We start from the raw sequence: 12,601 nt of genomic DNA, 5'->3' as shown, positions 1-12,601 counted from the left end.
AGGTGGAAGCATGCAGGCGGGAATCAACAGCGCAGAATCGAGCCACGACGACCAAACTATGTGCCTACCTATTATGCACCAGTGACATCCGTACCTTCATGCAATGGATCGGGGGGGGGGGGGGACAGTTAACCAGCAGTTGCCAGCTGAATTAAAGTCTCCGAGTCATATGTAAGAGACGATCAGCTCCCTTTGATTCCGCAGAGCTTATATTCCGCGCTCTTTTTTTCCAACAATCACATTGTCTTGCTGTCGTCACAACATCCTGGCCATCCCATTGCTGTATCCACCAACTCATGTGACAATACATACTCCCCTTCAGTACGGTTATACTTGCCACTTACCACGGAGGTATCTACAATCTACACTCTGTTGATAATTGCCTTTTTTTTCTTGTTTATTCTCTTTTTTTTTTCTTTTTTCCTTTTCCTTCTTTTTTAAATCGTCCATCGTGCAACTTGAATTCTTCATCTTTCTTCAGCATCCCAGCCAACCTCGCGGTCAGACATCCCTCCACCCACATTCATCCCTGCTTGCCATGCGGCATTACCTTCGTCGTTTTTTTTTCTCCCCTTTCCTTTCCTTTTCTCGCTGAAAGTACAAGTACCAAAAATGAGCCATTGATGATTGTCGGCGTAACTTCCCCGCCCATCACTGTTGTTGGTTGCTCCGTTGTTGATCCGTCTGTCCTCTCTTTGTTCCCGTTGTTGTTACATTGGCCCCCAAAATGTCCGTGGCCAAGGAACCGCCTACTTATTAGCAGCAAATCTCGTCCAGTTTGTTGCCGTAGCGATCAACATGCACTCTTTTGTTGTGCGCGACCCCGAATTCCTAGGATAGGCGCCGGTGACATAATTGTGCAATCGACTCGCATCTACCTCCCTCTGTCCATACGACTCCCAAATTTAAAAAAACAGCCCACGCACGTATAAGAATGATCCGAACTCACAGTCTGATCGTCAGTATTTACCAGTAGAGCGTCGCAGGTTAACCGAGCAAGGCCTGTTCCTCAAGGTCCCTGCGTCACCGGTGCGTGCTTCTGCTGCGGGCAGCCGCCCATTTTCAGCATCCCTGCCCAGGCAATGGACCGTGGACTCTCTTCCCCCATTGTGGAAAAATTTTGGCTACGGGCGAAAGCTTTGTTCGAAAAACGCGTCGGGCTGCCGGAACAGCGCGCCTACTCCTGTCATGTGCGCAGTCGCCTCTCCGGGTACCTGCGTCGCGTTTCATCCAGGTTGGGGCAAACTAAACTTAAATAAACATGGTTTCCACGATCCTTAAAAACTATTAAACATGCGAGCACTGGACCAGTTCTATCTGCAAAGCTCGGCCACCTTGTTTACTTGCCGTTTATTGATTTCGCAAAACCCAAAACCCTACACCAAACTAAATGCCCGCCGCAGTGAAGGACTGCTCAAAGTCGGCGATGATATCATCAATGTGCTCGATACCGACCGAGATACGGATGAGATCCTGTCGCAAAATTAGTCGTGCGAATCGTCATTAACGGCCAGGAGCACTAACCTCGGTGACGCCAGAGTTGGCCTTTTCCTCGTCCGAGAGCTGTTCGTGAGTCGTGGACCACGGGCTGCCACACGTTAGCAAAGCTTCTGCCTTTTTTTCCCCTTTCAAGGTAACGTACTGAATGGCCAGCGTCTTCGCATCACCAACATTGGCCAGGTTGGAGATGAGCTTGAAGCTGTCCACCACCTTGGCGCCCTCCTCCACGCCTCCATTGACGCCGAAGCTCAGCACACCACCAAACCCCCTCTTCAGGTACTTCTTGGCCGTCTCGTGCGACGGGTGGCTCGGCAGGCCCGGGTACTTCACCCAACTGACCTTGGGGCTTTTCTCGAGATACTGCGCCAGCGCCAGCGCGTTCTGCGCGTGGCGCTCGGCGCGCAGCGACAGCGTCTCGGCGCCGAGCAGCAGCTGCTGGGCGGCAAAGGCGTTGAGGTAGGCGCCGAGGTCGCGCACGATCTCGACGCGCGCGCGGATGATGAAGGAGATGGCGCCAAAGGTCTCCCAGAACTTGAGCCCATGGTAGCCCTCGGAGGGCTCGTTGAACTGCGGGAAGCGCGCGGCGTTGGCGCCCCAGTCGAACTTGCCGCTGTCGACGATGACGCCGCCGATGGTGGTGCCGTGGCCGCCGATCCACTTGGTCGCCGAGTGCACGACGATGTCGGCGCCGTGGTCGATCGGCCGGATGAAGTAGCCGCCGGCGCCAAAGGTGTTGTCGACCTGTAGGGGACCTTGTCAGCTGCTGTCGTTGCCTTGTCCTCTTCTCTCCCTCTGTCTCTCCGCTCCAACTTACAACAAGAGGTACGCCCTTAGCATGCGCAACCTTGGCAATGGCCTCGAGGTCCGGCACGTTGTACCGCGGGTTGCCGATGCTCTCGACGTAGACGGCCTTGGTCTTATCGTCGATCAGGGCCGCAATCTCTTCCGGGTCGTCGCCGTTGACAAACTTGGTCTGGATGCCCAGGCGCGGCAGGAAGACCTTGAACTGGTTGTACGTGCCGCCGTAGAGGTTCGACGTCGAGATGATGTTGTCGCCGGCGTGGGCGAGCGTGTTGATGGTGATGAACTGCGCACTCTGGCCGGACGAGGCGGCGAGGCCGGCGACACCACCTTCCAGGGCGGCAATTCGCTTCTCGAAGACGTCGACAGTAGGCTGTTCAAGTTAGACTCCTTTTTCCTTTTTTTTTCTTTTTCTTTTTTCTTTTTTTTTTTTTTTTTTTTTTTTTTTTTTGGTTTTCAAGACGGCACGTACGTTCATGATTCTCGAGTAAATATTGCCAAACTCCTTGAGGCCAAACAGCCTCGCGCCGTGGGCAGAGTCATTGAATGTGAAGCTCTATCATCACGTCAATTACTGCAGTCAAGAATACTGTATGGAAATGCTCACAGTTGTAGCGTAGATGGGCACGGCGCGTGCGTTCGTGGTGGGATCAGGCTCCTGGCTGTGAATTTTGGTGTAAGCGAGTGCCTTCAGCTATGCACTTGCAAGCGAATCAACCAACGTACCCAGCATGGAGCTGAAGCGTCTCAAAGTTCTTGCTGATTTGTTCCGCCATGGTTCGAGATGCCGTGCTTTGCGAGAGGGGGCTGTACTGTAGATGCGCGATGTGAGGAGTAGAATGTGCAATGAATTGACGGTATAGTCGCTAGCAATTCTACCAGTATGATGATGCTAGTGCTACCCCAGGTATACGGGAAGAAGGAAAGAGAAGTTGTGCAGCACGGGAGAGAGAGAGAAGGCGCACACAACATTATAAGCAAAACGGCGATGCGACCTCAGCTGTCCGCTGCTACCCCTCATCTGCCACCCTCAGTTGCAAATCCCCCTCCCCGATTTTCGTCCGCATTTGCTGCTTCACCACTCCAGCTGCATCGAGGCTTGCATAAAAGGGTTCCGGTGTGGGGTCCGGCGCGGTCTTTGGCACCAAAAGCACGTCATCGCCGTAATGGACGACTGCGTAACCGGACACTCTGGTCGCGTCATTTCTGTACCTGAAGATGGTTTGTTGAGGGTATTGCAGCTAGTTATCATGTCATTGTGTCTAGTAGTGACGTCGGCAGTCTGGAGTGAGGCAGTTGGGCTGACGGGTCTTGGCTATCTATGTTCGTTGGCCCAAGGAAATACCGCAGAGCTGAGATGCACTGCATCGAAATTTACGGAGCTTCAAGATGCAAATGTATCTAACCGTTGTAAAGGATCCAGCAGCGAAACCTGTGTACTGGCTAACTGATGTTGTCCTCCCATAACGTGGCGTCTTCCTTTGGACCCTGGCTTAAAGCCAGCCTCGATTAATACATAAAACTTGAACGTCCGCGGTGATGCTGAACTTTAAAAAGCTGCGGCGACTACCATTACTATACTGGGCTCAACTATGCCGCGATCGCATGCAACACAGCCCGCAGCCCCGATAGGCTTGTAGATAAAGGTGTGATTGATAAGAAAAAAAAGGGCAATTAACATGAAGACGCAAATATCGCGGCTATTGCACTCTGCATTGCCATCGTGGGTAACATATACATGAAGTCATCGTCGACCTGTCAGTCCATCGAACCTCGCCGCCACCTCACTTCCCTCGGACATTCCTCTAGCATCTCCCACTCTCCGCCGCCTCCGCCATCTCGCGACGCGCCTCCGTCACTCTGTTCATCTGCGCCTCGCTCCTGAACCACTCGTGCGCCGCCAGCACCGCCGACGCGATCCACGCGCTGAACTCGGCCGCCGCCAGCACCGCGACCGCCTTGCCCGGCGCGCCCCCGGCCGACGCCGCATCCTCGTCGCTCAGCGTCAGCGCCAGCGCCACGAACCCGCCCAGGTACAGGATCGCGTTGAGGCCCTCGACGCCCATCGCGGTGAGTCGGTGCGCCATGACCATGCGCCGCTGCCGCGCGGCGATCTCGAGGTAGGCGATGGAGGCGAGCGACACGCACGGCGCGAAGACGAGGAATTGGAGCGCGCCAGGGCTCGGTCGGTGCGCGACGGTCGAGTACCAGTTGTAGACTGTCGTCGGGGCCATGGGCAGTCAGCGGAAACGTTCCCGACGAGTGCGGAGTGGAGAGAAGAGTTTCGTTGCTTCTTTGGGAGTTGTTTGACATACCGTACGCCGCCAGTGCTAAATTGGCCAAGGCCAGGAGGCCTTGCACAACGCGGAGGATGATGACAACGGTGCGACCCATGATGCCGACTCAACAAGACGGGGGGGAAGGCTAGGAAGCAAAAATAGAACCAGACCAGGACCAGGTCTGACGCTCGCCTTTTAGCTGAGGAGTCATTTGTTTTCTTACTCGTCGTATCCGGGCCGTCTTTCCGTTTGCTGGTTTTCTGTTGACAGTGTAAGTCGTCTGGTATGTGGACCGAACGCTATCCGCCCAATGAGGCCGACCTACGCTCAAGATGTACCGGATCGAGACGATGAAAGTAGGTACCAGAATTTTGAAAAGTAAAGAAAATGTCAGAGATCAACTATTCTAGTCTTGAAGTGTTTTCCGTTCTCCGAATTAGAGATTCTGGAGCCGGCCCGTTGAGCAGTGGCGGGCGAGCCATCTCGCGCGTTTGATACGGAGGCTTGCTCAGGCATGTAAACTGATGAGGGGCACAAGAGAAGCAGAGATGCGGCTCCGATAGGCATGGTATTTGGGACAAGGGATACTATTGCGTGATTGAGAAAAAAGCCTGTTGCAGACGCGAGGATCGGGATATAAAGCTGAAGCTGTAATGTAAAAAGAAAATCACCAAAAAAGAATGCGTGATCTGGGAATCGAACCCAGGGCTCCCCGACGTTGCTGATGGCAACGGAGAATTTTACCACTAAACCAATCACGCTGGTTTTCCTTGTGAAACGTTGGAAACGGTCCAGCTTATCAGTCTATAATATCTTCTCAACTCGGCGCTGAAACCCATCACACGGCCTTTTGCCTCCAGGGTACGAATACTAACCAGCTGCTCTTCGCCGTTTGCGAGTGCTTTGTTTCCGCTATCTGCGTGTACAATTTATAATGGCTTCCTATGACTTGCTTCATTGTGTTATGTAATTATCGGGTGTGCAAGTAGTTTAAGTACGAAAGTTAAGTTGTTCAACTTAGGTAGCATGTAGCGTGTGAAGGACTTGAGTATTGGCAGCTGGCAGGGTTGCCAGCTGACAGACGCTGTTTGACAGGGAAATAAATGGTCATGCCAAGGCAAACAGCACAGAAATCCCACAACCGACATTACTCGACGGCAAGTTCACCAATATCATTATAAACGTCATTGTCATCTCACGGGATTCAGGGTAACAAAATTCATGTTTCCTTGTTGCTCGGTCTGCCGTGTCTCGGGTAGGGGTCATCGGCTCCGAAGTCAAGTGCGTACGCCACGACACCATCAATTTTAGCCCGCCTGCAAAGCTTCTCCCCCAGAAAGAAACGCGCGGGGAAGGAGGATAGTCGGGCGACCATCCATCCTACTTCTTTTCTAGTCAGGGCCGCCTCTATTCACATATAGGTAACCCGACGATAACGGACTTTCGGGCCGTGCTATTGACCCGGGTCAGCCAAGCCAATCGGGACAGCCCAGCAGCAACATTCGTCCGCGCTGCCCCAGAACACTGGCTCAAGGAAGACATGTGGGTTGGACTTGGCGCAAGGCTCCAACACGGTTCGACATCGAAACTTGCCCAGTGCCCCCCCCCATCCCACCTATCCAGCCTCGCTCCAGCCCGAGACGCCGGCCTTCCGAAACGGCTGTGAGGCAGCGCAGCACACAGACGAATACAAGGCGGCACGGCATCACGCCCTCGCTTCCGGGCCCCCCCTTGGGCCTTGCACAGCACACTGCCCCAAAAACGAACTAATTAGTCCAGAAAGGCCATTTTCACGCCGTCGTCTTGCCCGAACAAGTTTGACGTCTCTAGCCGCCCCAGTCAGTCCGCTGCTGCTGCCTCGGCACCCCCATAGAGTCCCCATAGACCTCGGCCAGAGCTAGTGTGGGTTTGCGAGGTTTGCGGGTTGCGCCCCGGACTTCATGACCAATTTGGGCGCAGCACACTGGCCCGTGTCAACCTCTTGGCTTGCTTGCGTCTCTGTCAAAAGAGCCAATCGCGGGTCCCCTACTTTCTTTCCCTCTTGCCTCTCCTTCGTTGTCCAAAGACGACGACCGAGTTTGTCATCCCCCTTTTGAGTTTGTCCTCCCTCACTCTTCCTGGTCCGGCTCGATTGAAGAAACCTGCGTCACTCTTCTTCTTCTGTACCGCCCGTAAGTCTGCATCGTCCATCCACTGTCCTGCTCACCTCACTGGTTGTCGCCTCCACGAAATCTCGCGCATGGCTAACTCGGCGCCTCTGCGCTTAAGCTTCTCCCCCAGTCTCCTCGACACAACACCGCAGCCATGGCTCCCCAAACCGCAGAGCAAATCATCGCCGAGCTCAGCGCGCCGCCGCCCGTGGGTGCCCCTCACGCCGTACCGATCCCCGGCTCCGAGCGCCCCAACCGCACCGCCGTCTACCGCCACTGGCGTTTCCGCGATCAGCCTCTCCTGACCAAGCTCGAGCCCGAGGTCGAGTCCGTTCACGATCTCCTCGAGCTCGCCATCAAGAAATATGGCCCTAGAAAGGCGCTTGGTGTGCGCAAGTGGAATCCCGCCACGCAGGAGCACGAGAACAAGTTCGACTGGATGACATATGCTGAGATGGGCGAGCGTCGCAAAAACCTTGGCGCTGGTATTGTCGACGTTGTTCAGCAGGCCGGCTACACTAACAGCAAATACGGTGTTGGTATCTGGTCTCCCAACAGCCCGGAGTGGCACCTTGTTGGTATGTATTCACCTCTGATTCCTGCCCTAAGGCCGCGCTAATCTAATCGCCCGTCTCGCAGATATGGCCTGTACCTCGCAGAGCCTCTTCAGTGTGTCGCTCTACGAGACGCTCGGCCCCGACACCACCGAGTACATTATCAACCATGCCGAGCTCCCGGCTGTTGCTTGCACGGCCAACCACATCCCCGTTCTCATCAAGCTCGCCTCCCGTGTGCCTACTCTGAAGATCATCATCTCCATGGATCCCTTGGACAAGGGCGAGCACAAGGACAAGAACCCTGGTAACATCCTGAGAGACATCGCCGCTCAGAGTGGCCTGAAGCTCTATGAACTCCAGCAACTTGAGGAGATTGGCCTCAAGAGCGGCCGTGGCTTCCGGCCCCCCACATGGAACGACATTACCACAATCAACTATACCTCGGGTACCACTGGTCCTCCCAAGGGTGTTGTCATGCACCAGGGAAATGCTGTCTCGGCTATCAACGGTGCTCGCTCCATGGGCAACGTCCAGGCTAACGACATTCACATGTCGTATCTGCCCCTCGCTCATATCTATGGCCGCATGATCGACCAGCTTGCCATCGTCTCCGGTGCCGCCGTTGGTTTCTTCCGTGGCGATGTGCTCGGACTCGTGGACGACATGAAGCTCCTGAAGCCGACGTCCTTCCCCTCTGTGCCCCGTCTCTTCAACCGCTTCAACTCGGCCATCAAGGCAGCCACTGTTGAGTCACCCGGCTTCAAGGGTGCCCTCTCCCGACACGTCATCGAGGTCAAGAAGGGCTACATGCGCCAGCCGCCCGGAAGCACCACCAACACACACTTCTTCTACGATAGACTCTGGACCAAGAAGGTCCGTGCTGCCGTCGGTCTCGACAACGCCCGTTCCATGATCAGCGGCAGTGCCCAGCTTGACCCCGATGTGCAGGAGTTCCTCGGTGCTGCGTTCGGCAACGAGTTCCGCCAGGGTTACGGCATGACGGAGACGTATGCCGGCGCTACCGTGCAGCTGAGCCGCGATTACTCCGCTGGCAACCTGGGACCTCCTCTCCCCTGTCTCGAGCTTTGCCTCGAGTCGGTCCCCGACTACAACTACAGCGTCGACGACAAGCCTAACCCCCGTGGTGAAGTGCTCATGCGTGGTCCTACCATGTTCCAGGGATACCACAAGAACGAGGAGGAGAACAAGAAAGCCCTCGAGGCTGACGGCTGGTTCCACTCGGGCGATATCGGCGAAATTGACAGCCTTGGCCGTCTCCGTATCATCGACCGTAAGAAGAACGTCCTCAAGCTCGCACACGGTGAGTATATCTCGCCGGAGCGCATCGAGAACGTCTACCTGGGCAACACCAACATTGTCGCCACCGCGTACGTGCATGGTGATTCCAAGGAGGCTACTCTCGTGGCCATCTTTGGCGTCGATCTGGAGAACTTCCCCCCGTTTGCCAGCAAGGTCCTGGGCAAGCCCGTTCCCGCCGGCGACCACGCTGCCATCAACGCCGCCGCCGGCGACCCCAAGGTCAAGGTGGCCGTCCTCAAGGTGCTGGACAAGATTGGCCGCAGCCACAAGTTCAACAACTGGGAGCGCGTCCGCAACGTGCACCTCGTCATCGATCCCTTTACCCCCGACAATGGCCTGCTGACTCCCACGTAAGTTTTGGTTAACTCTTGGACATAACCCGACCCAGCTGTACTGACGTGATTGCTTCTTCCTAGTCTCAAGCTCAAGCGCCCGCAAGCCGCCAAGGCTTTCCGCGGTGATATCGACCGCATGTACGCCGAGGTCAAGGCCACGGAGGAGCCTAGCAAGTTTAAGCTGTAGACATGATTCACGGCCGGCAAAGAATCAAAGACGGAACGAGGGATGAGTAGAGAATGCCAGTCGCACCGTTTTTGGGTTGGTGACTGCATTCATTGTATGCTTAGAAACCAAAATGGCGGGGGAATTTTTCTATGTTTTCTGATTTATTAGAAAGGCTTTTACAGTTTGAGAGTATAAATACACCATATGATGACAGCATCTGTAGATCTTGTGGAGTTTGGTGGTGTTCTCCCTCGCGTTACATCACTAAGACTAAGACTCGACTTATGCTTTAATTAACTTCGGGGGCGCTGCACTAAGCAGCGACGGCCGGCCATCCCACGGGTTGGAAGTAGATGACGAGAAGCCGTGGTCACAGTCTTCACGTGGGGCAGTTCCGGTGCGATTGACAAGCCATCCATCCAATCCATTCGAGGGGAGGCCGGCAATACTCCCAAGCGCCTTATCAGCTGCCTATTCATGCACCTAATTCCGTCGCTTCCCATCATATGCTATAATGCCACTATAACAACATGGACGTAACTCTGGTGGCACTTTTGGATGAAGCAGCCCGTCCTCCCGCAGAGTGCCCAGTACCGTAAATGGGAGCGTGATGCCGATCACTTCTTTCTTCATTCTAAGCCGCTTTCAACCCACACTGACGACGCAGCTAACACCATAGTAAAGCCGCATGAATGAGCACGATTCGCCCTAGCTCTCCCTTCTGTAATAAAGTATGGTAGGTGCCCGCCAGCTTGACTGTCCGGCCTTGCTTGGTTCCGTTTGTCATGGTTGTATAATACTAGCACCATGCGGGCTTATGCTCCTGCTACTCTGCTCCATACCGAAGGCGAATCTGCCTACAATAGATGAAACGTCGTCCTCTAGTGTCGCAACAGCACGAGCGCCAAGCCTTGCCGAGGGGCACTCTACTGGTCGTCGTCATGGCCCATCCCCGCCTTTCAGACAAAGGCGCCACAATGCCTGTCGATGAGTTAGCTAGCGGTCCGGTCCTGGGGTACAGAAGAGGTAGGTGGCAAGGCGGAAGCGGAGGGGGCAGCGGCGAGTAAAAGGAAGAAATGAAGCTTAAACCCGCCCATGCCGATTAAAAAGACCAGGGCATCTCCGCTCAACTTTCTGTTCCATATTTGATCTCTCCCTCCCTACTCATCTACCCATTGGCCTTCCCCTACCGCTAGATTTGGCCATCGGTAAAGACAACAGACTTTGTCAGGGCTTGAGCAAAAGACAATGACATTTTTGCGGAGTCTCATCGTCGCCGCCGCCGCTTGTGCGACCGCGGCGGGGGCGGCGGCTGCATGTCCCGGGCCGGCGCCGGCGTCGAGCCCGCAGACGGCGGACGGCGTCGCGTTCAAGGTGCTGCTCAACGGGCTCGCGCGGCCGCGTGGCGTCGTCATGGACGGCGAGGGCAACCTGCTGGTCGTCGAGGCCAAGGGCAAGGGCGTGACGCGCGTCGTGCTCGACGACGGCGCGGGCCTGGACGTGTGCGTGTCGTCCAGCGCGCAGTTGATCAGCGACGGCACGGTGAGTGAAGCTTTCGTCGTCATCTCCTGTTTTCTCCCTTTCCTTGCACTCTCTACCACCTTTTTGTCCTGCTTTGCTTCTTTGATCAAGTGCAGGCTAGCTAACACCACACCCCCGCCCGCAAGCTCAACCACGGCATCGCCCTCTCCGGCGACGGCAAGACGCTCTTCGTCTCGTCCGGCTCCGACGCCTACGCCTACCCGTACGATGCGGCGTCCGGCACCGTCGGCGAGCCCCGGCACGTCCTCGGCGGCATGCAGCAGGGCGGCCACGTGTCGCGCACGCTGCTGGTGCCGCGGCACAACCCGGAGCTGCTGCTGGTGTCGCGCGGCTCCGACGGCAACATCGACGAGGAGACGGCCGAGATCGGCTCCGGACGCAGCCAGCTGCGCGCCTTCACCATCGCCGACCTGGTCAAGGACGGCGCCGGGGCGGTCGAGTACACCTCGGGCGCGGTGTTGGGCTGGGGGCTGCGGAACAGCGTGGGAGTGGCGGACGACCCGAGCAACGGGCACATTGTACGTTTGCGCATCTCCTTACTCAAAGTGAAAGGGCGACAGAGAAGGGTAGACTGACTGTTTGGTGCAAAAAAAAAAAAACAGTGGACGGTGGAAAACTCCATCGATAATATGAAGCGTGGCAGCGACGACATTCACAACTCCAACCCGGGCGAGGAGCTCAACTACCACGGCGCGCCCAACGACACGGCGAGCGCGCAGTACGGCCGCAACTACGGGTATCCCGGGTGTGTCGCCATCTACGACCCGAGCAACGTCAAGGACTTCTCCGCCTCCTCCGGCGGGCCAAAGGTCGGCTTGCAGATGACGGGCGACCACATCGCCGGCTACACCGACGACTGGTGCCGCGACAACGCGACCGCGCCGCGCCTCACCTTTGGCTCGCACCTCGCGCCGCTGGACATCAAGTTCCTCCCCGACGGCAGCGCCGCGCTGATTGCCTTTCACGGGAGCTGGTACGTTTCCCATTCCCAAAGAACGACGTGACGCTGACAAGGAGGCTAGGAACCGCCAGCCGCCGAACGGGTACCGCCTGAGCCGCGTGACGTTTGGCGCGGACGGGCAGCCGGTGGCGCGCGCGGACAGCGCGGACGCGGAGGAGAAGCTCCTGTGGAACGCGGACAACGCGGAGTGTCCGGGCGGGTGCTTCCGGCCGGTCGGGCTGTGGACCGACGAAGGCAAGGGAGCGGCGGGCCGTGTGTTCATGACGAGTGATAGCTCGGGTGAGCTGTTTGTCGTCACGGGCGTGGGGAGCAAGGCGAAGGGTACAGGTGGCGGCGGAGAGGACGTGACGTCGGGGGCGGAGCGGATGCGGAAGCAGTTTGGGGGCTTCTTTTGGTGAGGTCAAGCTGTTGGTTTGACTTGAGATACTATGACATGAAATGGATTGATGTAAATGGATTGACACGACTTCTAGCTATTTTTTTCTTTTTTTTTCTTTCCTTTGTGGTTCTGATTGTCTAGTGACTCGATGCTTAGGCCATCACTTTATAAACTCACGGGCACCACTGCTGGCTAAAGTTTCTTTCATTTATTGGACAATTACAGAAGATATTCTACCTTAGGATGCTTGGTAGTAGTAGGCTTGTGCCCTTTTTAACAACCGTAGTTTCTACTCTTAACACTGGCGATTGATTGTTAAAGGTAGTAGCCAGGCTACTCACACCTCTGCCCACTGCCCGAATTAGCTACTGTAGGTGGGTGCGACGATAGTGTAACAGCCATAAAAAACGGCTTATAGCCTCCTAGTAACACAGGCACCAAGTCTTGTGGTTTTCTCCAAAAATGTGTGCCACTTGCCGCACAGCGCGTTAGGTCTCACACCTACACTATGTACGGATACAGTACATACATACTGTACATAGCCTAGCCGCTCTGCGAACATGATCAAGCGACCCTCTAAAAGCGACGGCTACAGTGGTAAGTCCCCT

The 12,601-nt window shown here is 55.8% G+C and overlaps 4 protein-coding genes across 4 annotated transcripts; 2 read left to right on the top strand and 2 right to left on the bottom strand.

The window, feature by feature from the left end:
* Positions 1–1,386: 1,386 nt before the first annotated feature.
* Positions 1,387–3,077, bottom strand: ISF_01778 (O-acetylhomoserine-lyase; the record flags this gene model as incomplete). Its single annotated transcript, XM_018845385.1, has 7 exons — positions 1,387–1,473; positions 1,525–1,588; positions 1,643–2,241; positions 2,315–2,674; positions 2,774–2,857; positions 2,909–2,963; positions 3,028–3,077. 7 exons carry the CDS (start codon positions 3,075–3,077, stop codon positions 1,387–1,389), a joined length of 1,299 nt encoding a protein of 432 aa, XP_018707108.1.
* A 1,029-nt stretch (positions 3,078–4,106) lies between these two features.
* ISF_01777 (MARVEL-like domain protein) lies at positions 4,107–4,695 on the bottom strand (the record flags this gene model as incomplete). Its single annotated transcript, XM_018845384.1, has 2 exons — positions 4,107–4,519; positions 4,617–4,695. 2 exons carry the CDS (start codon positions 4,693–4,695, stop codon positions 4,107–4,109), a joined length of 492 nt encoding a protein of 163 aa, XP_018707107.1.
* Positions 4,696–6,884: 2,189 nt separating this feature from the next.
* On the top strand, positions 6,885–9,129 carry ISF_01776 (long-chain-fatty-acid-CoA ligase 1; the record flags this gene model as incomplete). The annotated part of the gene is made up of 3 exons (XM_018845383.1): positions 6,885–7,308; positions 7,370–8,957; positions 9,024–9,129. 3 exons carry the CDS (start codon positions 6,885–6,887, stop codon positions 9,127–9,129), a joined length of 2,118 nt encoding a protein of 705 aa, XP_018707106.1.
* A 1,230-nt stretch (positions 9,130–10,359) lies between these two features.
* ISF_01775 (Soluble quinoprotein glucose/sorbosone dehydrogenase) lies at positions 10,360–12,012 on the top strand (the record flags this gene model as incomplete). The annotated part of the gene is made up of 4 exons (XM_018845382.1): positions 10,360–10,653; positions 10,779–11,171; positions 11,256–11,626; positions 11,676–12,012. 4 exons carry the CDS (start codon positions 10,360–10,362, stop codon positions 12,010–12,012), a joined length of 1,395 nt encoding a protein of 464 aa, XP_018707105.1.
* Between the last annotated feature and the right edge of the window lie 589 nt (positions 12,013–12,601).

The sequence above is a fragment of the Cordyceps fumosorosea genome (genome assembly GCF_001636725.1).
Source record: "Cordyceps fumosorosea ARSEF 2679 chromosome Unknown scaffold_3, whole genome shotgun sequence".
Classification (NCBI taxonomy): Eukaryota; Fungi; Ascomycota; class Sordariomycetes; order Hypocreales; family Cordycipitaceae; genus Cordyceps; species Cordyceps fumosorosea.
The sequence above is the reverse complement of the archived record's forward strand: the minus strand, read 5'-3'. Positions and strand labels throughout refer to the sequence as shown.